This window comes from Battus philenor, unplaced genomic scaffold, assembly GCF_028537555.1.
Source record: "Battus philenor isolate CCGP_79_NKW_IND1 unplaced genomic scaffold, ilBatPhil1.0.hap1 SCAF_29, whole genome shotgun sequence".
In the NCBI taxonomy this organism is placed as follows: domain Eukaryota; kingdom Metazoa; phylum Arthropoda; class Insecta; order Lepidoptera; family Papilionidae; genus Battus; species Battus philenor.
The window spans coordinates 6,070,398-6,096,550 of record NW_027181692.1 but is presented as its reverse complement, the minus strand read 5'-3'; the positions used below and the strand labels follow the sequence as shown (position 1 = coordinate 6,096,550).

The 26,153-nt window shown below is 37.9% G+C and overlaps 1 protein-coding gene across 1 annotated transcript in view; it reads right to left on the bottom strand.

Annotated features, from left to right (window-relative positions):
• Positions 1 to 857: 857 nt before the first annotated feature.
• Positions 858 to 26,153, bottom strand: part of LOC137926304 (uncharacterized) — a 63,117-nt gene continuing 37,821 nt past the window's right edge. The window contains exons 3-10 of the mRNA XM_068769904.1: positions 15,580 to 15,662; positions 14,118 to 14,246; positions 8,831 to 9,422; positions 7,342 to 7,469; positions 6,061 to 6,564; positions 5,623 to 5,772; positions 2,948 to 3,088; positions 858 to 1,248 (exon numbers count right to left, since the gene is read on the bottom strand). Coding sequence (XP_068626005.1) covers positions 1,115 to 1,248; positions 2,948 to 3,088; positions 5,623 to 5,772; positions 6,061 to 6,564; positions 7,342 to 7,469; positions 8,831 to 9,422; positions 14,118 to 14,246; positions 15,580 to 15,662 — 1,861 coding nt within the window. The 3' untranslated portion in view covers positions 858 to 1,114. The remainder of the gene's footprint in view (positions 1,249 to 2,947; positions 3,089 to 5,622; positions 5,773 to 6,060; positions 6,565 to 7,341; positions 7,470 to 8,830; positions 9,423 to 14,117; positions 14,247 to 15,579; positions 15,663 to 26,153) is intronic.

The following is a 26,153-nucleotide window of genomic DNA, read 5'->3' as shown; positions in this document are numbered from 1 at the left end:
ACCGGAATGATAACAGAAGTGAAACATATAACAGTATTAATGTATAGACTAACATATATATATATATATATATGTATATATATATATATATATATATATATATATATATATATCTACATATATTTTGTGTTTGTGTATATATATATACAAATGTCGGATCTGTAGTTTCGGCCGGCGACGACAGATGGCGCTAGTTGTTCGTAAACGTATAAAAGCGGCGCCGCGCGGTAGAATCGACATTAATAAAGATGACTCCACGACGACATGACGTATATATAGATATATATATATATATATTTAAAAATGACTGCAAATATTAAAAAAATAATACATACTATTTAAATCTTTGTATGTAGCACAATGATATATTAAATTTATGACTAATTTTAAACGAAATAATACATTAACGGATTGGGTATGCCCCACACTAAGCATACCGTTGACATAGTCAAGATCACGAGAAGCAGCTGGGCGCTGGCAGCGCAAGGTTGGTCTCTGTGATGACATGGTGATGATGATGAAGAAATATTATTTATTAGATCTGTTTCTAACTCTTTTCACCCATAGGGTTTTGACTACAAGAAGGGAATTTTTATAGTCAAAATTTGACAGGTTTTCTTTATGGACAAAAATAAACTTTATAGAAGTGAATGCATAGTTCAATTGCTGTCAATTATTGGTATACCTTATACAAAAATAAATGGTATCAGATATAGTAAATAAATAAATATATTGTTTACTATATATCTCTGTAGACTTTTGTACTGTCAGAAGTTTTGGTCTGTCGCATTTTAATAGAAAATAAAAAAATAATGAAACATATTTTAGAGTGGTCACTTTAAGCTAGATTGGAAATATTGGTAAAAAGCTTTATAGATTTTCGCAGAGAAATAAGTTATACATTTATCCATATATAGCTTTTACACTTAAACACCATGTTTTAGATTAAGTCGATTAATATATACGTCATGATAAGTCAAATTGCCACCTTGACCAGTTTTGCGTTGCACACACCCAGCGACTTTTCGCCACCTTGACCAAGTCGATACATAGGCCTATGTAATATTTATTGCACTGAAAATATAGAACAATCACAGATGGTGATATCGGATTGTCAGTGGACGCTCTTGGAGAGTGCGTTTTGTATCAGGAGCTTCAGTTCACGGTACAGCAGGCATTTCCTGCTGGATGGCTTGCAGATCTCACGATGATCCACCGACACTCCGGACAGAGCGCCGATGCCGGGATCTAGACAAAACGTATATAAATAATTAAATTAATATAGTTTTTAAATATATATATTAACTAGCTGATCCCGCAAACGTTGTTTTGCAAAAAAAATATTTTTAATTTTCAATTTAAAAATAAGGGTTGATCATAGAGGGGTGAAAATTTAGGGTTGTATGTATTTTTGTATGCTGTATCATAAAAAAATAAAAACAAATAATTTCGTCCAAAAAATTAAAAAAAAAATTTAAGGGTGAACAACCCTTATCACTTAGGGGTATGAAAAATAGATAGTAGCCGATTCTCAGACCTACTAAATACGGATATAAAATTTGGTTAAAATCGGTCAAGCCGTTTCAGAGGAGTTCAAGTTCGAACACCGTGACACGAGAATTTTATATATTAGAGATTAAGAAAAATGTAAACAGTTTTATAGGTAGATATATTAAAAATATCTCTATTCAAGTAAGCTTTTTATTGCTACAGCTATCAGAGAAACTCAACAGTTGTTTGATTTAAATGAAATTTAACAATGTTTGATGTGTATATTATAATATCAACATTGTGAATAAGTCATCAAACAGAGTTGCACACGTTTCGATCAACTAAAAACTTTTGAATGATATAAGATTTATTTAATAATATACTTTTACAGTACCCAACGATAAATATTGCACATAGACCTTTGGAAAGAGACATTCGGCTATTTTCGGCTTCGTAGAGCATTATCTCTGTCGCACGAAATACAAACAGTCCGGTATCTATTAGGAGCTGTTACAACAAGTATCATTTGCTTTTTTTGATAATTATTTTTAATCTTTATATAAAATACATTTTGCTTTTAATGGTGGCTTTAGGTTGCGGTAAAATAAAATAAAAAACATGTTCACATTATGTTTACGTATTTAATTATTTAGGAAAATTACAACTGCACATAATTAGCACCAATATATCTATTGTTAAAAGCATAGATAGTGAAATGTAAGTAACTGAGAATAGGAAATATTATTATTTTTATTACAATGTCTCAATTTATCAATAGGTATAGGCTAATAGATACCGTACTGTTTGTATTTCGTGTGAAAAACCTAACGCTCTACGAAGCCAAAATTAGCCGATTGTCTCTTTCCAAAGGTCGATGTGCAATATTTATCGCCGGGCACTGTAATTTTAGATTTAAAACTAAAAAAGGTCTATGATATCTTCTGGAACTTTATGGATACGTGAAAGTTTTTTTAGCTTTTTTAAGACGAAATTTAGACGCATATTTGTGAACATTTATGCTAGACATATGAATATCTAACTAGAGAGGTTGGTAGCATTTTTATCTAGTCTTTTATAAGCTCTCTTGATATCAAGTAGGAAGGAAGAAATGCAAAATTTATTTTTATTTCTAATTTGAATTTGTATTTTTATATGTCGTGTACTTATGGATTGAATTTTCTACTGTACCGTTATTAATGTGTTTATTTGTGATATAAATTAGATGTTTGTGTTTTATAAATGCCTGCCTGTATATTTTATTAATAATTCTTTTGCAAGATTTTTATGAAAATACTTACATTTTTTAAATTGTGAATCACTTCTCTAAATGTAACATATGTCACACATGAATATTTTGCTCACTATTCTAAGGAACACATCTACGTTGTTAAGAAAGAGTTGAATATATATACTCTGTAAGATTTCCTAAAATAGTGAAATTAAAAAAGATGATCACCTGCAGAGTCAACGCTGACGATCCTGAGCCACAGGAGTGACATGAGAGTCTTGCACGTCTCCACCAGACTGCTGACGGCAGGCTGGGCACTGGACGTAGCTTGCATCCAACGGTCTTGTAGTTTCATCACCAGCGAACATTCTGGAACCATTCTCACTTATTACAATCAATATAACAATACTATTCTATCTGACTCATAGAAAAACGGTGATATATTTTTTTTACTCTCCCCCCTCCCCCTTGTTTTTTGGGACAGGGATGTATACCTTCCTATTTGCACCCTCTCTCGTCCTTCACAATTTCTATCATTCTTTCAGCATTGGCCTATATCACATATACGCAATGCCTCCCATCGCTCGCCACACTTCTTGATACTTGATATATATATATATATATATATATATATATATATATGTATATATATAGAAAGAAGATATAAAAGAGCAAAATGAAAGATATTGTGGAGGACAAAAGTAAAGAATGATAGATATTGTGAAGCGTGAAAGAGAGTGATAAATAAAGAAAAGACTGAAAAAAAAAATTATAAAGTCCCTGATCCCAAAAAGTTAGGGGTACGAGAGGCCCCCAATAGCGGGGGCCATAAAAAAACACTTCTTGATACAAAGTTTTGTTATGCCTAATTTCCTCACCCACCACACTGCAGCAAAACCGCAAGAAAATGTGACTGCTCTTCTCCCTCTCCAAAAGGGAAGCGATACTGCCACAATTTATTATTATTTACTTTATTGGAGATAGACAGTAACAAAAGGCAGTAAGAAAGTACAAACTTAGAAGCTTAGAAATATAAAATTAGTAACAATTGTTACCTTATAGCTATTTCACCGAGAACATATAATGATTTATAGTCAAACATGCTGTCCATAAGCTGGACTCAGAAGGTGACCAACGTCGAAGTTCTGAAACGAATCGGCCATATACGCGCACTAATGCTCACAGTAAAACGAAGGAAAATCGCTTACTTGGGACACGTTCTTCGACACCAACGATACAATCTCCTTCAACTTATCATGATGGGAAAGGTCGCTGGTAAAAGGAAGGTTGGTAGGAGAAAGAAGTCGTGGCTTCGTAACATTAGAGAGTGGACCGGAATCGCCAGCGCTGCTGAGCTATTACGCAGAACCAAAAATAAGGAAGAGAGCAGGAAGCTGATAGCCAACCTCCACTAGTTGGAGAGGCACTTCAAGAAGAAGAAGTCAAACAATGAAAAAACAAATAAAAATAAAAACATTACTAAACAGGGATCAAAGACTATGGTTTATATATTTATATTATGGTTTAAATTGCATTGTATGTACTCAATAATTTCGAACGAAATTGTTTTTTAAAAGAAACGAGAGAGCACGAGAATATATCAATATCACTAATATATGACTAATATATGACTAATATATCTAATATATGATGCACAAGCAATGCTTCGTCCCATTTCCACTCCGCAAGCCACTCTATATATACCCTCCATGACAGCAAGTGATTGCCAGCACTACGGTCTGTCAGTGATATGGTGATAAAGATTTTGGTCACCGTAAGAGTGAACAGGTGGAGAGCACGAGGCCTAAGCTGCTCTTCCGAACCACGCTAGATAAAGTAACCGAAGCTATACACACCGCTAAAGATCGGCACAAATCGTCTAACATAGTAAAAAATGCAACTCAAGGAGGAGTATATTCTACGGATTTGAAGTGGCAGTGAACAGATCATATAGAGTTTGAAGTGGAGACCACGGACCAAATAGCCCATCGTAAGACACCCACGAGGTAGATAGGTGAGCCTAATGTCTTCAGAAAACTCTGGATGCAGACCACTTTTTACCGGTCGTTCTAGAAATTTCCGGGGAAGGCATTACCCTTCATATACATTTTATTTTTATTTTTTTATGGCCTCCGCTATTGGGAGCCTCTCTTACCCCATATCAAGTGTGGGACAGGGACTAGTTTACATTTATTTAATTTTTCACATACTTTCTTATTTTCATTATCTTCTTTCATACATCATATTATCCTTCGTTCTTTTCATTCTTACCACAATTCTTCTGTCTTTCTCTTTCGCTCTATGACCTTCCATTCCTCCCTCATTACTCATCTACATTTCTTAATTTTATTTCTGTTTACCTTATTTAACATTAGTTTTAATAATTTTATTTATTTACAATTTTATTGACCTTAGTTATACTTGCTTTTTATCAATTGCTTTGCTGATTATTACTTTGCAGAATGGAATAGAGGAAGTCTTTCTTTGTTGTTTCTTCTCTAATCAGGGAGGTTATTGATTCCTCCCTGATTTTTACACCAGACCGGCAATCGAAGTCGAACCGGAGTCACCCAAAAGCGGGACACTGGGCTACAAGGTGGATCACGGTCTGGCCCACGCCTAGTTCTCAGAAGCACGAGAGGTCCTCCTTGAGCTGGAACCTGTGAAGGTACTCAGAGAACCCCTCTTCATATACATTATATGTGTCAAGCAGTGCACGTCTTGTGAGAAATCAATGATGATAATGCCGATGAAGACATATAACCGTTGCAGTGGACAGGCTAAAAAAGGTTTAAGATTCTGGAAAAAATATTGGTTCTGTTGAAAATATATTTGGGGAGATCTAAGTCCAGTGGTCAACTATCTACGGCTGAAATAATGATAATTATAAAATCCGTGATCACCTTTGCATATCTCCAGTAACTCGATGCTCCTGGCCGTGATCGGGGTCTTGATATCTGCCAACGGAGAGCCACGGTGAGGAACGGAGTAGAACATAAACCCAGCGCTATTCTTCCACAGGTTTGCTTGGCGCCGCATCTTCTCGGGATCTTCTAGATGATGACCATAAGAATATAGTATATTATAAATGAATTTCTGGGGAATCCTACAACGGTAAAAGTGTGTCATCTTTGACTGCTTGCAAAGATAGATATATAGCCGAACAGTAATAGAATGTATATATATATTTCTTGTCTTTAGCTGGCGAACTAAAGAGATTTTAGATTCTAGATTAATCGTTCATTCATTCATTCATTTCTAGATTAATTTTATTTACATCCTGTAAAGTTTGTCTATAGCTACAACTTTTGATGAATGTCATTAATGGTTTAAAAACTCACCTTCAACATTAGAAGACATCTCACCATCATCTGATGTATCCTCATCATCTTGTTCAGACCTCTGCCCATTATTATCTTCTATACCAGCGTTGGGTTTACGATTTTGCCCACCGAATACATAGTTAATCAAGTCACTCAGTTTAGCTTCAGACGATACGCTGTCCGGTATTAATACATTGTTGTTAATTACATCTGTATCTATATTTCCATCGGTATCTATATTTTCACCTGTACCTATTTTTTGATCGGTATCTATATTTTCACCAGCATCTATATTTCCATCGGTATCTATATTTTCACTTGTACCTCTATTTCCATCGGTATCTATATTTTCATTTGTACCTCTTTTTACATAGGTATCTATAATTCTATTTACATTTATATTTGTATCTTTATTTGTATCATTTACTTCGTCTATATCTGTATCAGAGGTTTTAGGATATTTATCTACGTTAGATTCATTATTAACTTCATTTTTATATATTTTTGAATATGCCTCGTATGCTGTAATAAAAACAATATAAGTAAAGAATCGAGAAGTGATGGTACAGCGGTACATGACTGACACTTGCGATCGAAGGTCATGGGTTCAATTCCCGAGATACAATCTTATACAATTCACACCTTCTGCATTAATTATCATCAATTATAGGTAGCAGTGCCTTCTGCATACCATAATACCACACTGCGATCACCAACCCCCCAGCCAAGCGTGGTGATTATGGTACATGCCCCCATAGATATCTTTCAGGGAGGCCTATACCTTACAGAGAGCGTCTATGGGCTGCCAGCTAGCAGCATTGAGATTGGAAATAGCTGTAAATGCTATCAATGGTTCAATGTGTAGTTTATTAGCAAACATCTTCAAAGCTTTTAAATCTATTCCTAATCATCCTGTATAAATTGTTTTTAGTTTTATTCAGTTATTAACGTTTAGATATATGCTATCATAGTTATGGCCAGGGATATGTAAATAAAGCTAATATATATATATATATATATATATATATATATACACACACATATATATATGTGTATATATATATATATATATATATTATAGCATGTTTTATATATGTTTATATTATGTTACAATAATTTATTTTGTGTTATAAATGAAACATGAGGCATATAGGTATAATATCTGCCAATACAAAGTGTACAGCAGAGTCTGATAATATATATTTTTTTTAATACGTAGTAATCTGAATTTTGAAAATATTTATTAACTGAAAGTTGCACTTCTTAAAAAATGATCAACCTGTAGATCGTAAAACCTACCTTCGCAGTACATCTGTTTGATGAAGAGTCCTCCTTTAGAGTGGCCTACCCACACGATGGGTTTATCACCAACTTCCAACCCCAGCAACTGCTTCATCATCTGTTCCGCGCGCTCGTGTAGCCTCTGACTAATGAGAAATGAACAATCATTCAGACAGTAATATCTTATACATAACCTATGAAAGGATTAATAAAAGATTTATAATTTAATAAAGGGTCGAAGATAGATATTTATAACTCTGCCAATAAATAAATTGGAAATATATATACCTTTTTTGTAACCAGAAACAACACGTTAAAATTTATATAAATTCATTATTCCCTTTTAAAAAAGCAGAACATACTATGTAATTGAAACTGCACTCTTAAAATTAGCAAAACAAAGTATAAAAATAAAACTGTATTCAAATTGCGTTGATTTTTAGTTAGAAAATCCCCGAGTTTTGATGGCATGGCGCTATTAGAAACAAAAGTTTTGCCATCTTTTGGAAAAAAAATTAAAGACTCGAACCCAAAACAACGCAACCTTGAAAATCTAACGACGCACAGTGAAAATTAGTACTAATTAAGCAGCGACGCAACTTCGAATAAAACGCAAAACGAACGCAAAGCGAAGTATTGGTGTACGAATATATACTTATTATTTTGCTTACATTCATTTTATTTTATTTGCGTTTTTCTTAGATTAATGATACTTATTTCCTTTTATTACATTTATCACAATTTTTCTACATAGCCTAAGAAACTCTGGTCGCATCTGATCATTCTCGATAAGCGAGGCTATAGAGTTCTCGCAGATTTTAGTGTCTAACCGGCATTCGGAGTTGACTCGGAGTCCTCTGAACGCGGGACAGTTGGCTTCAGGCTATCTTTTTTTTTTGCCCCCGCTATTGGGAGCCTCTCGTGCCCCCTATCTGGTATGGGACAGGGACTTTTGTTTTCATTTATTTAATTTTTCACGATCTTTTATTTTCGCTCTCTTCATTTATGCATCCTACGATCTTTCATTCCGTGTTCATTCCACATTTCTTCTTTCATTCTCTTTCGCTTTGTGACCTTCCATTCCTCTCTCATTATGCGTTAGTATTTTATTTATTTTATTTCTGTTTATTTACATACTTTTGTATTACATTTGTTTCAATTAAGCTTTATAATTCTATTTATTTAAAATTTACTAATCGTTACCATTATTACTTATTTTCTATTTTCATTTTTATTAATATTATTTAGCTTTGGTTTTTTTGAATTGCTTTTTTAATTATTTCTCTACATTATGAGAGGAAGTCGTCTTTTGTCGATTTTTCTTTTATCAGAAAGGCTCAGGCTATCTTTGGGCTTTGATAGTGAAGTCAGGAGAAATAAAACAATAAACATTGATTTAAGGTTGTTAAAAGTCACTGGATGAAGGAAACACAAGACCAGACATTTACGAGAAGCGTATGTCCAACACTGGACAATAATAATGAAAATGAGTTAAATAATACTGTACCGTTTGCTTTCCTTTATCCACAACGGTCGCCATAGATATGGGTCACTTGTGTAGTTAATAGAAATCACCCTGGCTCCGGGGAAGTCCACCTTAATCCAGTCTTTTGGCCAGCAGGGGGAGTAGCAAGCGTTACAAGTGCACCCGCAGCCGGCTTCGCACTTAACATTCCTGCACTTACAGTCTACCTCGGTGCTCACATCGTCTACCTGTCCGTCTACCTCGCAGCTCTTCTCGAATAATTCTCGAACGAAACTAGCTTGCGTCTCGAAATTGCCAACTATCTCGACTTGATCCAACAGTGTGTTGTTATAAAACTTCTCTGTTATAAACATATCGTCGTCGGATATAACTTGGCTGTAATTTTCGTAGAGTTTATCATTTTCTATTTCTTTTCGATTTTCGACTTGAGCTCTCGATGTATCGGAATCGTTTAGGAAATCGCATTCGCATTTATCGATTATTCTCTCGTCTTTATCCCAAGCACACGCACAAGCTGTGGGCAGAGCATCAGGCCGTCTCAAAGGTACTTTTATTGGATCAGTTTTATAATTCTCTCTCCACTCACCTTGACGCCATGTGTTTCCCAACGACCCTGTAATTAACATAAAAAAACTATTACACATTTGAAATAGACATAGCCTTAAAAGAATGAATGTATGTATGCGGCTCAAAACGATTATTTTTGTCTCAGATTGACTGTCGAATTATTTCAATATTTAAATTTATATAACCCATGTCAGCTGCTGGGAAATCGAAACACATGTTGAGTGATTTGACGGTGGCAGTTGTGTAATTCGCATTGTTTGCCTCATGCGCATTTATCGGCGAGCTAGCGGGCGGTGCAATTTGTTGCACGACTGCCACTGCATGTGCGGAAGTGGCTAAATATTGGTCCTTTTCTTACTTAGAATGGACTTTTGCAAGGTAACGCCTGATTCCATTAAAAATTGATCAATTGTTCAAGCCGTAACACAAGGACACAGGTCTGCTCCAGGAATCGCCAACCTCCTATTATTCTAGATAGAAATGTTGCTGGAATTTATTCTGTCAATTCTTCTCCCAGCGCTAATTCTATCCGAAGTGGTAATAACGAACCATGTCGAGGTTCAGTGATCATGTTAGAAACGCGTATTCTGGAAGAGTGACAGTACAAGCTGAGGTAACCTAATTCCAACATCTGTAGAGAAAGACAATCATAATAAGGAATAAAGAGAGATCATTACAGGAATCTTATGATATATTGCTATACATAACTTACTTCGTTTAATAAGCTAAATATATTAGGACCTTGAATAAGTCTTGTTGTTTTTTTTTTGCAGATTTTTTCTGAATAAAGCAGTGCAATAAAATTCCCCGCAAAAACACTTTATTTGGCACAAAAGTACACATTTTCACAAAAGGCAAATAAATATGTAGTTGACACTGTGATCAACTCTATTCTACTATAATTTGAGGTTACATATAGCACTACTTTGGTGATTTGTTACCGTACGAAATTCCAGGCACAGAGTGCCGCAACGCCATCTTTCAAAAAACAGCGAGAACTTATTCAAGGTCCTAATATCATGTCAACAAATTCCCCTATTGGGCGTCCTAGAATTTAGTCAATTCATGATATATGCCCAAGCGATCTAAGAGCTTCGCAGCCTCCCAATCTGTTGTTACATGTAAGCCCTAGATGAAGCTCCCCACGGAGCCTTCGACTTAGCTAACTTAAAGGAAATATAAATCTTAACGCTCTAAACGCCCTGTCCTCTAGCTTACGCGAAATCTGCAGATGCCAATTCGATAGCAGTGCGAGTCCGAAGTTATTGGCAAGTCGAAATCCAAAATAAAATATAAATAAATATATAAATAGTGATTAGAAATAGATGTAAAATCTACAAAGCTCTTTGCCGACGAACGAACTATATTAACACCTTTAAATCTTTTACACCTATAAATCATCCTGTATATAGGAGCAGTATCTAGAATAGGAAGTCTATGGTACGTTGTCGGGAGGAAGGGGCCGTTTTCCCAACGGTATAGCAAGCACGTTTCTCGCTATACGGCCACAATAGATGTTTTTAAAACATACAAGTCGATTTGCAGTCGGAAGTTTTGAAATCCGTATGACAATACACGTTTACCACAGATGTTATTGTGGTTTTAACTTTGACAATAAGTTACTGTTACTCCGATTTTATGTTGGAACATAATCCACTAATATTTTAAAATCTATATGTATAAATATATATGTATAGCTTAGTGGCAGACAGAGACTTTTGATAGTATGTCCCAGGTTCGATTCTAGGGATACCGTCTTATACAGTTTACACTCAGTGCGATAATTATGTAGGATTCTCACTGCTTACAAATAAGTGTCTAGAGCAGTGATTCCTAAAGTGGTTTATATCGACCCCTGGAGGTCTATGACAACCTGCAAAGGGTCTACGTCAGCGAAAAAAAAATTGGGAGTCCATGAAATGAAAATGGGGGTCCACGATATTGGATCTCAACACATACACTGATAGTACCTATTTACTTACATCATACTATATTATAATATCAAAACATTTACATTATTTATAAAAGTACCTATGAAGTAAAAAAATTATTATATATATTTATAAAATTGTGTAAGTTGTAGGATGTTGGTATTCGCTTTGTGGTCGCAATACATTTTGAACTTGTAAAAACCTGAGAGTCGCAGTCTCAGAGCTTCGCTACCTTGCACTGACTTGTTCAATTCGTCACTCTATAAATACGAATGTGGGACAAATACGTTTATTCGTTTCTTGAATCTTAAAAAGGAAAGTGCTAGGGAAATATTAAAAAAAATATATATAACAGATAGTATATCGCACAAATTATAGCGAGTCAGTGTTATTTTGTTTGAGAGTGCTGGAGAAAAGTAAGTACATTATTTTTAATAAATTTTAGTTTTGTACTCGTAATTAGCAAAGATAGATAAATTACGCTAATCACGACAGTTAGAAATTTACAGGAAATCAATATCAGGTAATTAGGGGGTCTACCCAACACGGAAAAATGTGGTAAGGGGTCTACGACACTAAAAAGTTTGGGGAATTCTGGTCTAGAGGATGGGCAGCAACGTGCTATGCGTACCATAATACCACACTGCGATTGTCAATCCATCTGCCATGCGTGGCGATTATATTTTTTAGCATGCCATGCCATTGCCATTTTCATCCATGCCTTTTTCTTTTCAGTCCATGGAAGGCCACTGCAATGCAAACATCTTCCCCAGGTCCTCATGACAACCAGTCTTGCACTGTGCGCATCCAGCGATTTCTCGCGACCTTGACTATGTCGTAGGTCCACCTAGTGGGGGGGGGGGGGTATACCCACGCCGCGTCTACCAGATATTGGTGATGACTAAAGAACCTTTCAATTCCTATGCCTTAGACAGACAAAATTGGATACGCCTTAGAAATTTCTCTGATTTGTTAATCTAATATGTTAAGGAGATCGGGAAGTAATTTTGTTTCCGTAAATATATTTTACAGAAAAACAGATTGATTTGTTACCGCTTGCGCATTGAACGTTTGTATACTAGACGGCAAAAGGTTGTTGACAACGAAGGTGAATATATTGTTGATTAGAAATAAAAACTTGTTAAAAATGTTGTCGTGTGAATTTAACTTAAGAAAGCGACATTACTTTCCGGTTTCCATAATACAATATTTAAAACTTTTAGTCAAAATTATGAGTTAAACCAAGTGTTATGATTTAGTCAATGAAATAATAAGAAATAATTTCAAAAAAATTCTCTCTATTACTTACTGAAGGATTTAGACAAGAGTGAAACTTTACTGGTAGAATTACTTAAAATTTATTTGGTACGTATACCAGTACCAGTAAATGTGGTACGCGGATCGTCAGCCCTGAGCACCGTACCAGGCCTTCCTACAACGCGACAGAGCCGATACACGCGCGGATCGATCCTTGGAACATTATGGTCATCTATAGATCATCCTACTGTAAATCTATGGGAGAGACTAATGGCTAAATTATGGTATATATGTTAATTATTATTGCTAAACTAGCAGTACTTTATAGATAAAAGAAAGATATATATCTTTGCAAAAGATATACTCACTCTCCAGCGCGCGTGTGTTTCAATTGTATCTCTATATCTTTACACTTATGACTCAATATGCGTGTGCGTTACGGCTTGTTCAAAGTTAGAAAGAGAGAGGTGAGCTTATATAGCAATTTACATTTAAAAGAGAGAGACGGATAGCTTATATTAAAAATGTAAATTTCGGAACAACATCACAAAGACAATTAATACTTAATAGGAATATTACATACGTTTTATTTCGCCTTACAGAGTTCTAAGTCTGAGGTAAAAGAGCCGAAGATATCAAGGATATATGTTTAGTGTTAGCTGCCTTATTCTCTCTCTGATCCGCACTGAGCTAAATGAGTTAAAGATATAAAAGAGTGATGTATATCCCAAGATCGACAACATATAAATCACTCTTTTTTGTCAGGGATACATTTTGCCGATCTCTACAGTACTCCAACAAACTAGCATAATTATTTATTTAAAAAAAACCAACCAACTCAAAAGCCTTCATGAACTCATGTACAATAACACTGCTAAGATCATCAAATGATCAAATGCAAGTTCACGATTTTATAAAGGACATACAGGCAATTATTCATTTCTATGTGTATAGATAGATATAAGCTCATTAATTACACTTATATATGTATATGTAGGAATGTTTGTATGTTTAAATCAGTGATTCCCAAAGTGGTCTATATCGACCCTTAGAGGTCTACGTGAGCAATAAAAATTTGGGGGTTCATGAAATGAAAATGGGGGTCACGATAGTGGATCTCAAAACATACACTGATAGTACCTATTTACTTACATCATACTATCTTATAATATCAAAACATTTACATTATTTATAAAAGTACCTATGAAGTAAAAAAAATATTATATACGTTTATAAAATTGTGTGAGTTGTAGGATGTTGGTATTCGCTTTGTGGTCGCAATACATTTTGATCGTGTAAAAACCTTGTAAATGTATAAATTAATATGTGTTTTTACTTTAAGTTTTTAACACTAAACTTCACTACAGTTAGAAATTTACAGGAAAGCAATATCAGGTAATTAGGGGGTCTACCCAACACGGAAAAATATGGCAAGAGGCCTACGACACAAAAAAGTTTGGGGAACTCTGGTTTAAATGCACACTAAAAATCAATTAATATATTCTCTGTATCAACGAGCAACAATATTTCCATGTATTAAATGAAAGTCTAACCATAAAGACCATGCACGAAGATCACGTCGAGGGTGTGGATCTGGGGCTCGTGGAGTACCACACACTCCACCAGCGGCTCCGGGTGCAGGTGATCAGAACTGGCGGGACGTGGCTTGGTCGGTTTTGGTCCTGGAAAGAGAACGAAAGTCGTTATTAATTATTAGTTCATAAATCTACGTGGATACTCAGGAGCTTTCAGATTCGAAGGTTGTTTACCTTGGTGTGAGAAAACCATGAGATAATTCTTTTTCGACTGGACTCTCCATGCTGCACAAATGTATGCATTGACTCCATAAAATAACTATGCTCAAAAGTCCACATAAGAGGATCCTCGATACAAGTACTCCCGAGAGGGTTGAACCTCGACTTGGTCAGTTCCTTCTTGGTAACAAACCCAGAGAAAGGTGGTGACAAATGCAATAGGTAAAAATAAAACAAACACTAAAATATAGAAATAAAAGAAATATAGTAGTACCAAATATAGTGCAATAAACAGAATAATATGAGATGATAATTATAAAGAAAATACGTATTAAATATATGAACAATAAATGTAATGTTGCAAAATAAAATAGTAAGGAAACCTAGAATGTAGTGGTTGAGGATGGATGTATGGCTAATGGAATGAAAGAGAAATACTGGGAAAATTGTAGAACGAAAGAAACAGTACGACAGATAAGATGATACATGAAAGAGAAGAATGATAATAATAAAAAATATGAATAAATTACTAGAAATAAAAAGTCCCTGTCCCACACGAGATAGGGGAACGAGGGGTCCCCAACAGCGGGGACCATATAAAAAAAAACAAACCCAGAGAGCAATGGAGAGGCTTTGCTTGAAGTTTCGCAACGAGATTTAATCACAAATGAGGAGATTCGTAGAAGAACCAAGATCATCGATTTTTCTCGAAGAATTCCTCATTTGAAGTAGCAGTAGGTAGGATAGATACATTGCTTGTGCAACCTAAGGCCGTATAAGCCCTCAGTTTCTCAAATAATGACCATGATTAAGGATACTGAAGGCATAGGTCTCGTAAAGTCCTTGGTTGCTGGCACCACAAGACCTCACATCATGGTGATCCTTCAAGCCTCCTTGAAGTAGGCATCATTTTGTAAAGAGAACATCTTGAGGCGGACGATGGTTCGACGTGGTCTCGAACCATCGTGATAGTACCACGAGGGTTTCGGGGGTAGCGTATCCACGCATACCCCGGGACGGGCTATCGAAAAATAGCACGGCGCGAGGGAAGACCGCGTGGCGATCCCTGACCGGGAGATACCGCGGTCCCCCGTTTAGCGCAGAGGGCGACCACCGGGTGGGGTTTTAGAGGGTAGGAATCCCACATACCTCTGTCCTCCCCCCTGAGGCAGGGCATCTTGAATACCAGAAGATTTCGCCAACCGAAAAAAAAAAGGCATCATTTTGTAAAGAGAACATCTAAGAAGTAACAAGCTGTTACCTGTAATTGGCGGTAATGGCGCGGTCATCAGTCGATGCAAAAGAACGGTCGCTGTGGTCCATATTGAAGAAATGCACCAACGTCTGGAAAAGAAATTTCTGTGTAGTGCATACTTTTTACCAGGTCATATTAAATTAGTCACTGATATGTTTTATCTCAAATTATTACCTTCAGTGATATTCATACAGTTGAATATTTAAAGTCCTATGAAGTTTAATTTTTTAATGGTTGCTCTTATCACCCAAACCGTGTAATAGCGAGTGCTTGTCTGTTATCCCTGTCCCAAGCTAGTTAGGAGTAAGAGAGGCTCCCAATAGCGGGGACCATAAAAAAGCAAACAGTTACTTGAACAGTTCTACACACAGCATCCAACAAAGTTCTTATCAGAAACAATTAGAGCACTCGATGTCAGCAAATTCTTAAAAGAACCATAAAACCTTTCACCGCACTTGAAAAATGTGAACTTGTTGTGTTATTAAATGGTTTTATTTAGTTAACCCGTATGGAATTTATTCGGGTCAAAATTAGAAATTAGAAATTGAAATTTAAGCACCTTCCCGTTGTCAGATTGATCTGAAATTTGGTACACATATTTAGTTTAGATGACAATACAATATAATAAAATCAATAACATTATGAATCTAAGACGGCTGCCGATACAAAATGGCAGTTTACGTATTTTTTCTTATCCAAATCCATCTTGATCCTAATAAATTCCGTACGGGTCGAACTAAATAAAACCGTTTAAAAACCGACTGTGTATGTACATATTGGCGTAATGTATAACATAATATATATTGCCATAAATTGAGATAATCCTTTTTCGACCGGACTCTCCTTGCTGTACAAATGTACGCATTATATATATACTCCATGGAATAACTACACTCCAAAGTCCACATAAGGATCTCGATATAAGTACTCCCGAGAGAATTGAACCTCGACTTGGTCAGTTCCTTCTGCCTGGATCACTCCGGACGATAGTGTTGGGAGGAGTAGCAGAAGAAATTCCAGTAACTCTATCTAGTATGATAGAGTGCTGTCATCTCCTATAGGTCCTGGCTTCGTTTCCGTGATCGTTCAGCTATCAAATAGCGAAAATGGTTTGCAATTAATGTGGCCTGTATTATTGTCCTGTGGGATTTTAAGACACCAGGTGTGATTGTATTGGGAGGAGTAGCATAAGAAACTCCAGTAACTCTATCTAGTATGATAGAGTGCTGGCATCTATAGGATCTGGCTTCGTTTTCGTGACCGTTCAGCTATCAAATAGCGAAAATGGTTTGCAATGAATGTGGCCTGTATTATTGTCGTGTGGGATTTCAAGACATCAGGTGTGATTGTATTGGGAGGAGTAGCATAAGAAACTCCAGTAACTCTATCTAGTATGATAGAGTGCTGGCATCTATAGGATCTGGCTTCGTTTTCGTGACCGTTCAGCTATCAAATAGCGAAAATGGTTTGCAATGAATGTGGCCTGTATTATTGTCCTGTGGGATTTCAAGACATCAGGTGTGATTGTATTGGGAGGAGTAGCATAAGAAACTCCAGTAACTCTATCTAGTATGATAGAGTGCTGGCATCTATAGGATCTGGCTTCGTTTTCGTGACCGTTCAGCTATCAAATAGCGAAAATGGTTTGCAATGAATGTGGCCTGTATTATTGTCCTGTGGGATTTCAAGACATCAGGTGTGATTGTATTGGGAGGAGTAGCATAAGAAACTCCAGTAACTCTATCTAGTATGATAGAGTGCTGGCATCTATAGGATCTGGCTTCGTTTTCGTGACCGTTCAGCTATCAAATAGCGAAAATGGTTTGCAATGAATGTGGCCTGTATTATTGTCCTGTGGGATTTCAAGACATCAGGTGTGATTGTATTGGGAGGAGTAGCATAAGAAACTCCAGTAACTCTATCTAGTATGATAGAGTGCTGGCATCTATAGGATCTGGCTTCGTTTTCGTGACCGTTCAGCTATCAAATAGCGAAAATGGTTTGCAATGAATGTGGCCTGTATTATTGTCCTGTGGGATTTCAAGACATCAGGTGTGATTGTATTGGGAGGAGTAGCATAAGAAACTCCAGTAACTCTATCTAGTATGATAGAGTGCTGGCATCTATAGGATCTGGCTTCGTTTTCGTGACCGTTCAGCTATCAAATAGCGAAAATGGTTTGCAATGAATGTGGCCTGTATTATTGTCCTGTGGGATTTCAAGACATCAGGTGTGATTGTATTGGGAGGAGTAGCATAAGAAACTCCAGTAACTCTATCTAGTATGATAGAGTGCTGGCATCTATAGGATCTGGCTTCGTTTTCGTGACCGTTCAGCTATCAAATAGCGAAAATGGTTTGCAATGAATGTGGCCTGTATTATTGTCCTGTGGGATTTCAAGACATCAGGTGTGATTGTATTGGGAGGAGTAGCATAAGAAACTCCAGTAACTCTATCTAGTATGATAGAGTGCTGGCATCTATAGGATCTGGCTTCGTTTTCGTGACCGTTCAGCTATCAAATAGCGAAAATGGTTTGCAATGAATGTGGCCTGTATTATTGTCCTGTGGGATTTCAAGACATCAGGTGTGATTGTATTGGGAGGAGTAGCATAAGAAACTCCAGTAACTCTATCTAGTATGATAGAGTGCTGGCATCTATAGGATCTGGCTTCGTTTTCGTGACCGTTCAGCTATCAAATAGCGAAAATGGTTTGCAATGAATGTGGCCTGTATTATTGTCCTGTGGGATTTCAAGACATCAGGTGTGATTGTATTGGGAGGAGTAGCATAAGAAACTCCAGTAACTCTATCTAGTATGATAGAGTGCTGGCATCTATAGGATCTGGCTTCGTTTTCGTGACCGTTCAGCTATCAAATAGCGAAAATGGTTTGCAATGAATGTGGCCTGTATTATTGTCGTGTGGGATTTCAAGACATCAGGTGTGATTGTATTGGGAGGAGTAGCATAAGAAACTCCAGTAACTCTATCTAGTATGATAGAGTGCTGGCATCTATAGGATCTGGCTTCGTTTTCGTGACCGTTCAGCTATCAAATAGCGAAAATGGTTTGCAATGAATGTGGCCTGTATTATTGTCCTGTGGGATTTCAAGACATCAGGTGTGATTGTATTGGGAGGAGTAGCATAAGAAACTCCAGTAACTCTATCTAGTATGATAGAGTGCTGGCATCTATAGGATCTGGCTTCGTTTTCGTGACCGTTCAGCTATCAAATAGCGAAAATGGTTTGCAATGAATGTGGCCTGTATTATTGTCGTGTGGGATTTCAAGACATCAGGTGTGATTGTATTGGGAGGAGTAGCATAAGAAACTCCAGTAACTCTATCTAGTATGATAGAGTGCTGGCATCTATAGGATCTGGCTTCGTTTTCGTGACCGTTCAGCTATCAAATAGCGAAAATGGTTTGCAATGAATGTGGCCTGTATTATTGTCCTGTGGGATTTCAAGACATCAGGTGTGATTGTATTGGGAGGAGTAGCATAAGAAACTCCAGTAACTCTATCTAGTATGATAGAGTGCTGGCATCTATAGGATCTGGCTTCGTTTTCGTGACCGTTCAGCTATCAAATAGCGAAAATGGTTTGCAATGAATGTGGCCTGTATTATTGTCCTGTGGGATTTCAAGACATCAGGTGTGATTGTATTGGGAGGAGTAGCATAAGAAACTCCAGTAACTCTATCTAGTATGATAGAGTGCTGGCATCTATAGGATCTGGCTTCGTTTTCGTGACCGTTCAGCTATCAAATAGCGAAAATGGTTTGCAATGAATGTGGCCTGTATTATTGTCGTGTGGAATTTCAAGACACCAGGTGTGATTGTATTGGGAGGAGTAGCATAAGAAACTCCAGTAACTCTATCTAGTATGATAGAATGCTGGCATCTATAGGATCTGGCTTCGTTTTCGTGACCGTTCAGCTATCAAATAGCGAAAATGGTTTGCAATGAATGTGGCCTGTATTATTGTCGTGTGGGATTTCAAGACACCAGGTGTGATTGTATTGGGAGGAGTAGCATAAGAAACTCCAGTAACTCTATCTAGTATGATAGAGTGCTGGCATCTATAGGATCTGGCTTCGTTTTCGTGACCGTTCAGCTATCAAATAGCGAAAATGGTTTGCAATGAATGTGGCCTGTATTATTGTCCTGTGGGATTTCAAGACATCAGGTGTGATTGTATTGGGAGGAGTAGCATAAGAAACTCCAGTAACTCTATCTAGTATGATAGAGTGCTGGCATCTATAGGATCTGGCTTCGTTTTCGTGACCGTTCAGCTATCAAATAGCGAAAATGGTTTGCAATGAATGTGGCCTGTATTATTGTCCTGTGGGATTTCAAGACATCAGGTGTGATTGTATTGGGAGGAGTAGCATAAGAAACTCCAGTAACTCTATCTAGTATGATAGAGTGCTGGCATCTATAGGATCTGGCTTCGTTTTCGTGACCGTTCAGCTATCAAATAGCGAAAATGGTTTGCAATGAATGTGGCCTGTATTATTGTCCTGTGGGATTTCAAGACATCAGGTGTGATTGTATTGGGAGGAGTAGCATAAGAAACTCCAGTAACTCTATCTAGTATGATAGAATGCTGGCGTCTCCTATGGAACCTGGCTTCGTTTTCGTGACCGTTCAGCTATCAAATAGCAAAAATGGTTTGCAATGAATGTGGCCTGTATTATTGTCGTGTGGGATTTCAAGACACCAGGTGTGATTGTATTGGGAGGAGTAGCATAAGAAACTCCAGTAACTCTATCTAGTATGATAGAATGCTGGCATCTATAGGATCTGGCTTCGTTTTCGTGACCGTTCAGCTATCAAATAGCGAAAATGGTTTGCAATGAATGTGGCCTGTATTATTGTCGTGTGGGATTTCAAGACACCAGGTGTGATTGTATTGGGAGGAGTAGCATAAGAAACTCCAGTAACTCTATCTAGTATGATAGAGTGCTGGCATCTATAGGATCTGGCTTCGTTTTCGTGACCGTTCAGCTATCAAATAGCGAAAATGGTTTGCAATGAATGTGGCCTGTATTATTGTCCTGTGGGATTTCAAGACATCAGGTGTGATTGTATTGGGAGGAGTAGCATAAGAAACTCCAGTAACTCTATCTAGTATGATAGAGTGCTGGCATCTATAGGATCTGGCTTCGTTTTCGTGACCGTTCAGCTATCAAATAGCGAAAATGGTTTGCAATGAATGTGGCCTGTATTATTGTCCTGTGGGATTTCAAGACATCAGGTGTGATTGTATTGGGAGGAGTAGCATAAGAAACTCCAGTAACTCTATCTAGTATGATAGAGTGCTGGCATCTATAGGATCTGGCTTCGTTTTCGTGACCGTTCAGCTATCAAATAGCGAAAATGGTTTGCAATGAATGTGGCCTGTATTATTGTCCTGTGGGATTTCAAGACATCAGGTGTGATTGTATTGGGAGGAGTAGCATAAGAAACTCCAGTAACTCTATCTAGTATGATAGAGTGCTGGCATCTATAGGATCTGGCTTCGTTTTCGTGACCGTTCAGCTATCAAATAGCGAAAATGGTTTGCAATGAATGTGGCCTGTATTATTGTCGTGTGGGATTTCAAGACATCAGGTGTGATTGTATTGGGAGGAGTAGCATAAGAAACTCCAGTAACTCTATCTAGTATGATAGAGTGCTGGCATCTATAGGATCTGGCTTCGTTTTCGTGACCGTTCAGCTATCAAATAGCGAAAATGGTTTGCAATGAATGTGGCCTGTATTATTGTCGTGTGGGATTTCAAGACATCAGGTGTGATTGTATTGGGAGGAGTAGCATAAGAAACTCCAGTAACTCTATCTAGTATGATAGAATGCTGGCGTCTCCTATGTAACCTGGCTTCGTTTTCGTGACCGTTCAGCTATCAAATAGCAAAAATGGTTTGCAATGAATGTGGCCTGTATTATTGTCGTGTGGGATTTCAAGACACCAGGTGTGATTGTATTGGGAGGAGTAGCATAAGAAACTCCAGTAACTCTATCTAGTATGATAGAATGCTGGCGTCTCCTATGGAACCTGGCTTCGTTTTCGTGACCGTTCAGCTATCAAATAGCAAAAATGGTTTGCAATGAATGTGGCCTGTATTATTGTCGTGTGGGATTTCAAGACACCAGGTGTGATTGTATTGGGAGGAGTAGCATAAGAAACTCCAGTAACTCTATCTAGTATGATAGAGTGCTGGCATCTATAGGATCTGGCTTCGTTTTCGTGACCGTTCAGCTATCAAATAGCGAAAATGGTTTGCAATGAATGTGGCCTGTATTATTGTCCTGTGGGATTTCAAGACATCAGGTGTGATTGTATTGGGAGGAGTAGCATAAGAAACTCCAGTAACTCTATCTAGTATGATAGAGTGCTGGCATCTATAGGATCTGGCTTCGTTTTCGTGACCGTTCAGCTATCAAATAGCGAAAATGGTTTGCAATGAATGTGGCCTGTATTATTGTCGTGTGGGATTTCAAGACACCAGGTGTGATTGTATTGGGAGGAGTAGCATAAGAAACTCCAGTAACTCTATCTAGTATGATAGAATGCTGGCATCTATAGGATCTGGCTTCGTTTTCGTGACCGTTCAGCTATCAAATAGCGAAAATGGTTTGCAATGAATGTGGCCTGTATTATTGTCGTGTGGGATTTCAAGACACCAGGTGTGATTGTATTGGGAGGAGTAGCATAAGAAACTCCAGTAACTCTATCTAGTATGATAGAGTGCTGGCATCTATAGGATCTGGCTTCGTTTTCGTGACCGTTCAGCTATCAAATAGCGAAAATGGTTTGCAATGAATGTGGCCTGTATTATTGTCCTGTGGGATTTCAAGACATCAGGTGTGATTGTATTGGGAGGAGTAGCATAAGAAACTCCAGTAACTCTATCTAGTATGATAGAGTGCTGGCATCTATAGGATCTGGCTTCGTTTTCGTGACCGTTCAGCTATCAAATAGCGAAAATGGTTTGCAATGAATGTGGCCTGTATTATTGTCGTGTGGGATTTCAAGACATCAGGTGTGATTGTATTGGGAGGAGTAGCATAAGAAACTCCAGTAACTCTATCTAGTATGATAGAGTGCTGGCATCTATAGGATCTGGCTTCGTTTTCGTGACCGTTCAGCTATCAAATAGCGAAAATGGTTTGCAATGAATGTGGCCTGTATTATTGTCCTGTGGGATTTCAAGACATCAGGTGTGATTGTATTGGGAGGAGTAGCATAAGAAACTCCAGTAACTCTATCTAGTATGATAGAGTGCTGGCATCTATAGGATCTGGCTTCGTTTTCGTGACCGTTCAGCTATCAAATAGCGAAAATGGTTTGCAATGAATGTGGCCTGTATTATTGTCGTGTGGGATTTCAAGACATCAGGTGTGATTGTATTGGGAGGAGTAGCATAAGAAACTCCAGTAACTCTATCTAGTATGATAGAGTGCTGGCGTCTCCTATGGAACCTGGCTTCGTTTTCGTGACCGTTCAGCTATCAAATAGCAAAAATGGTTTGCAATGAATGTGGCCTGTATTATTGTCGTGTGGGATTTCAAGACACCAGGTGTGATTGTATTGGGAGGAGTAGCATAAGAAACTCCAGTAACTCTATCTAGTATGATAGAGTGCTGGCATCTATAGGATCTGGCTTCGTTTTCGTGACCGTTCAGCTATCAAATAGCGAAAATGGTTTGCAATGAATGTGGCCTGTATTATTGTCGTGTGGGATTTCAAGACATCAGGTGTGATTGTATTGGGAGGAGTAGCATAAGAAACTCCAGTAACTCTATCTAGTATGATAGAGTGCTGGCATCTATAGGATCTGGCTTCGTTTTCGTGACCGTTCAGCTATCAAATAGCGAAAATGGTTTGCAATGAATGTGGCCTGTATTATTGTCGTGTGGGATTTCAAGACATCAGGTGTGATTGTATTGGGAGGAGTAGCATAAGAAACTCCAGTAACTCTATCTAGTATGATAGAGTGCTGGCATCTATAGGATCTGGCTTCGTTTTCGTGACCGTTCAGCTATCAAATAGCGAAAATGGTTTGCAATGAATGTGGCCTGTATTATTGTCGTGTGGGATTTCAAGACACCAGGTGTGATTGTATTGGGAGGAGTAGCATAAGAAACTCCAGTAACTCTATCTAGTATGATAGAATGCTGGCGTCTCCTATGGAACCTGGCTTCGTTTTCGTGACCGTTCAGCTATCAAATAGCAAAAATGGTTTGCAATGAATGTGGCCTGTATTATTGTCGTGTGGGATTTCAAGACACCAGGTGTGATTGTATTGGGAGGAGTAGCATAAGAAACTCCAGTAACTCTATCTAGTATGATAGAATGCTGGCGTCTCCTATGGAACCTGGCTTCGTTTTCGTGACCGTTCAGCTATCAAATAGCAAAAATGGTTTGCAATGAATGTGGCCTGTATTATTGTCGTGTGGGATTTCAAGACACCAGGTGTGATTGTATTGGGAGGAGTAGCATAAGAAACTCCAGTAACTCTATCTAGTATGATAGAGTGCTGGCATCTATAGGATCTGGCTTCGTTTTCGTGACCGTTCAGCTATCAAATAGCGAAAATGGTTTGCAATGAATGTGGCCTGTATTATTGTCGTGTGGGATTTCAAGACATCAGGTGTGATTGTATTGGGAGGAGTAGCATAAGAAACTCCAGTAACTCTATCTAGTATGATAGAGTGCTGGCATCTATAGGATCTGGCTTCGTTTTCGTGACCGTTCAGCTATCAAATAGCGAAAATGGTTTGCAATGAATGTGGCCTGTATTATTGTCCTGTGGGATTTCAAGACATCAGGTGTGATTGTATTGGGAGGAGTAGCATAAGAAACTCCAGTAACTCTATCTAGTATGATAGAGTGCTGGCATCTATAGGATCTGGCTTCGTTTTCGTGACCGTTCAGCTATCAAATAGCGAAAATGGTTTGCAATGAATGTGGCCTGTATTATTGTCCTGTGGGATTTCAAGACATCAGGTGTGATTGTATTGGGAGGAGTAGCATAAGAAACTCCAGTAACTCTATCTAGTATGATAGAGTGCTGGCATCTATAGGATCTGGCTTCGTTTTCGTGACCGTTCAGCTATCAAATAGCGAAAATGGTTTGCAATGAATGTGGCCTGTATTATTGTCGTGTGGGATTTCAAGACATCAGGTGTGATTGTATTGGGAGGAGTAGCATAAGAAACTCCAGTAACTCTATCTAGTATGATAGAATGCTGGCGTCTCCTATGGAACCTGGCTTCGTTTTCGTGACCGTTCAGCTATCAAATAGCAAAAATGGTTTGCAATGAATGTGGCCTGTATTATTGTCGTGTGGGATTTCAAGACACCAGGTGTGATTGTATTGGGAGGAGTAGCATAAGAAACTCCAGTAACTCTATCTAGTATGATAGAATGCTGGCGTCTCCTATGGAACCTGGCTTCGTTTTCGTGACCGTTCAGCTATCAAATAGCAAAAATGGTTTGCAATGAATGTGGCCTGTATTATTGTCGTGTGGGATTTCAAGACACCAGGTGTGATTGTATTGGGAGGAGTAGCATAAGAAACTCCAGTAACTCTATCTAGTATGATAGAATGCTGGCGTCTCCTATGGAACCTGGCTTCGTTTTCGTGACCGTTCAGCTATCAAATAGCAAAAATGGTTTGCAATGAATGTGGCCTGTATTATTGTCGTGTGGGATTTCAAGACAACAGGTGTGATTGTATTGGGAGGAGTAGCATAAGAAACTCCAGTAACTCTATCTAGTATGATAGAGTGCTGGCATCTATAGGATCTGGCTTCGTTTTCGTGACCGTTCAGCTATCAAATAGCGAAAATGGTTTGCAATGAATGTGGCCTGTATTATTGTCGTGTGGGATTTCAAGACATCAGGTGTGATTGTATTGGGAGGAGTAGCATAAGAAACTCCAGTAACTCTATCTAGTATGATAGAATGCTGGCGTCTCCTATGGAACCTGGCTTCGTTTTCGTGACCGTTCAGCTATCAAATAGCAAAAATGGTTTGCAATGAATGTGGCCTGTATTATTGTCGTGTGGGATTTCAAGACACCAGGTGTGATTGTATTGGGAGGAGTAGCATAAGAAACTCCAGTAACTCTATCTAGTATGATAGAATGCTGGCGTCTCCTATGGAACCTGGCTTCGTTTTCGTGACCGTTCAGCTATCAAATAGCAAAAATGGTTTGCAATGAATGTGGCCTGTATTATTGTCGTGTGGGATTTCAAGACACCAGGTGTGATTGTATTGGGAGGAGTAGCATAAGAAACTCCAGTAACTCTATCTAGTATGATAGAGTGCTGGCATCTATAGGATCTGGCTTCGTTTTCGTGACCGTTCAGCTATCAAATAGCGAAAATGGTTTGCAATGAATGTGGCCTGTATTATTGTCGTGTGGGATTTCAAGACATCAGGTGTGATTGTATTGGGAGGAGTAGCATAAGAAACTCCAGTAACTCTATCTAGTATGATAGAATGCTGGCGTCTCCTATGGAACCTGGCTTCGTTTTCGTGACCGTTCAGCTATCAAATAGCAAAAATGG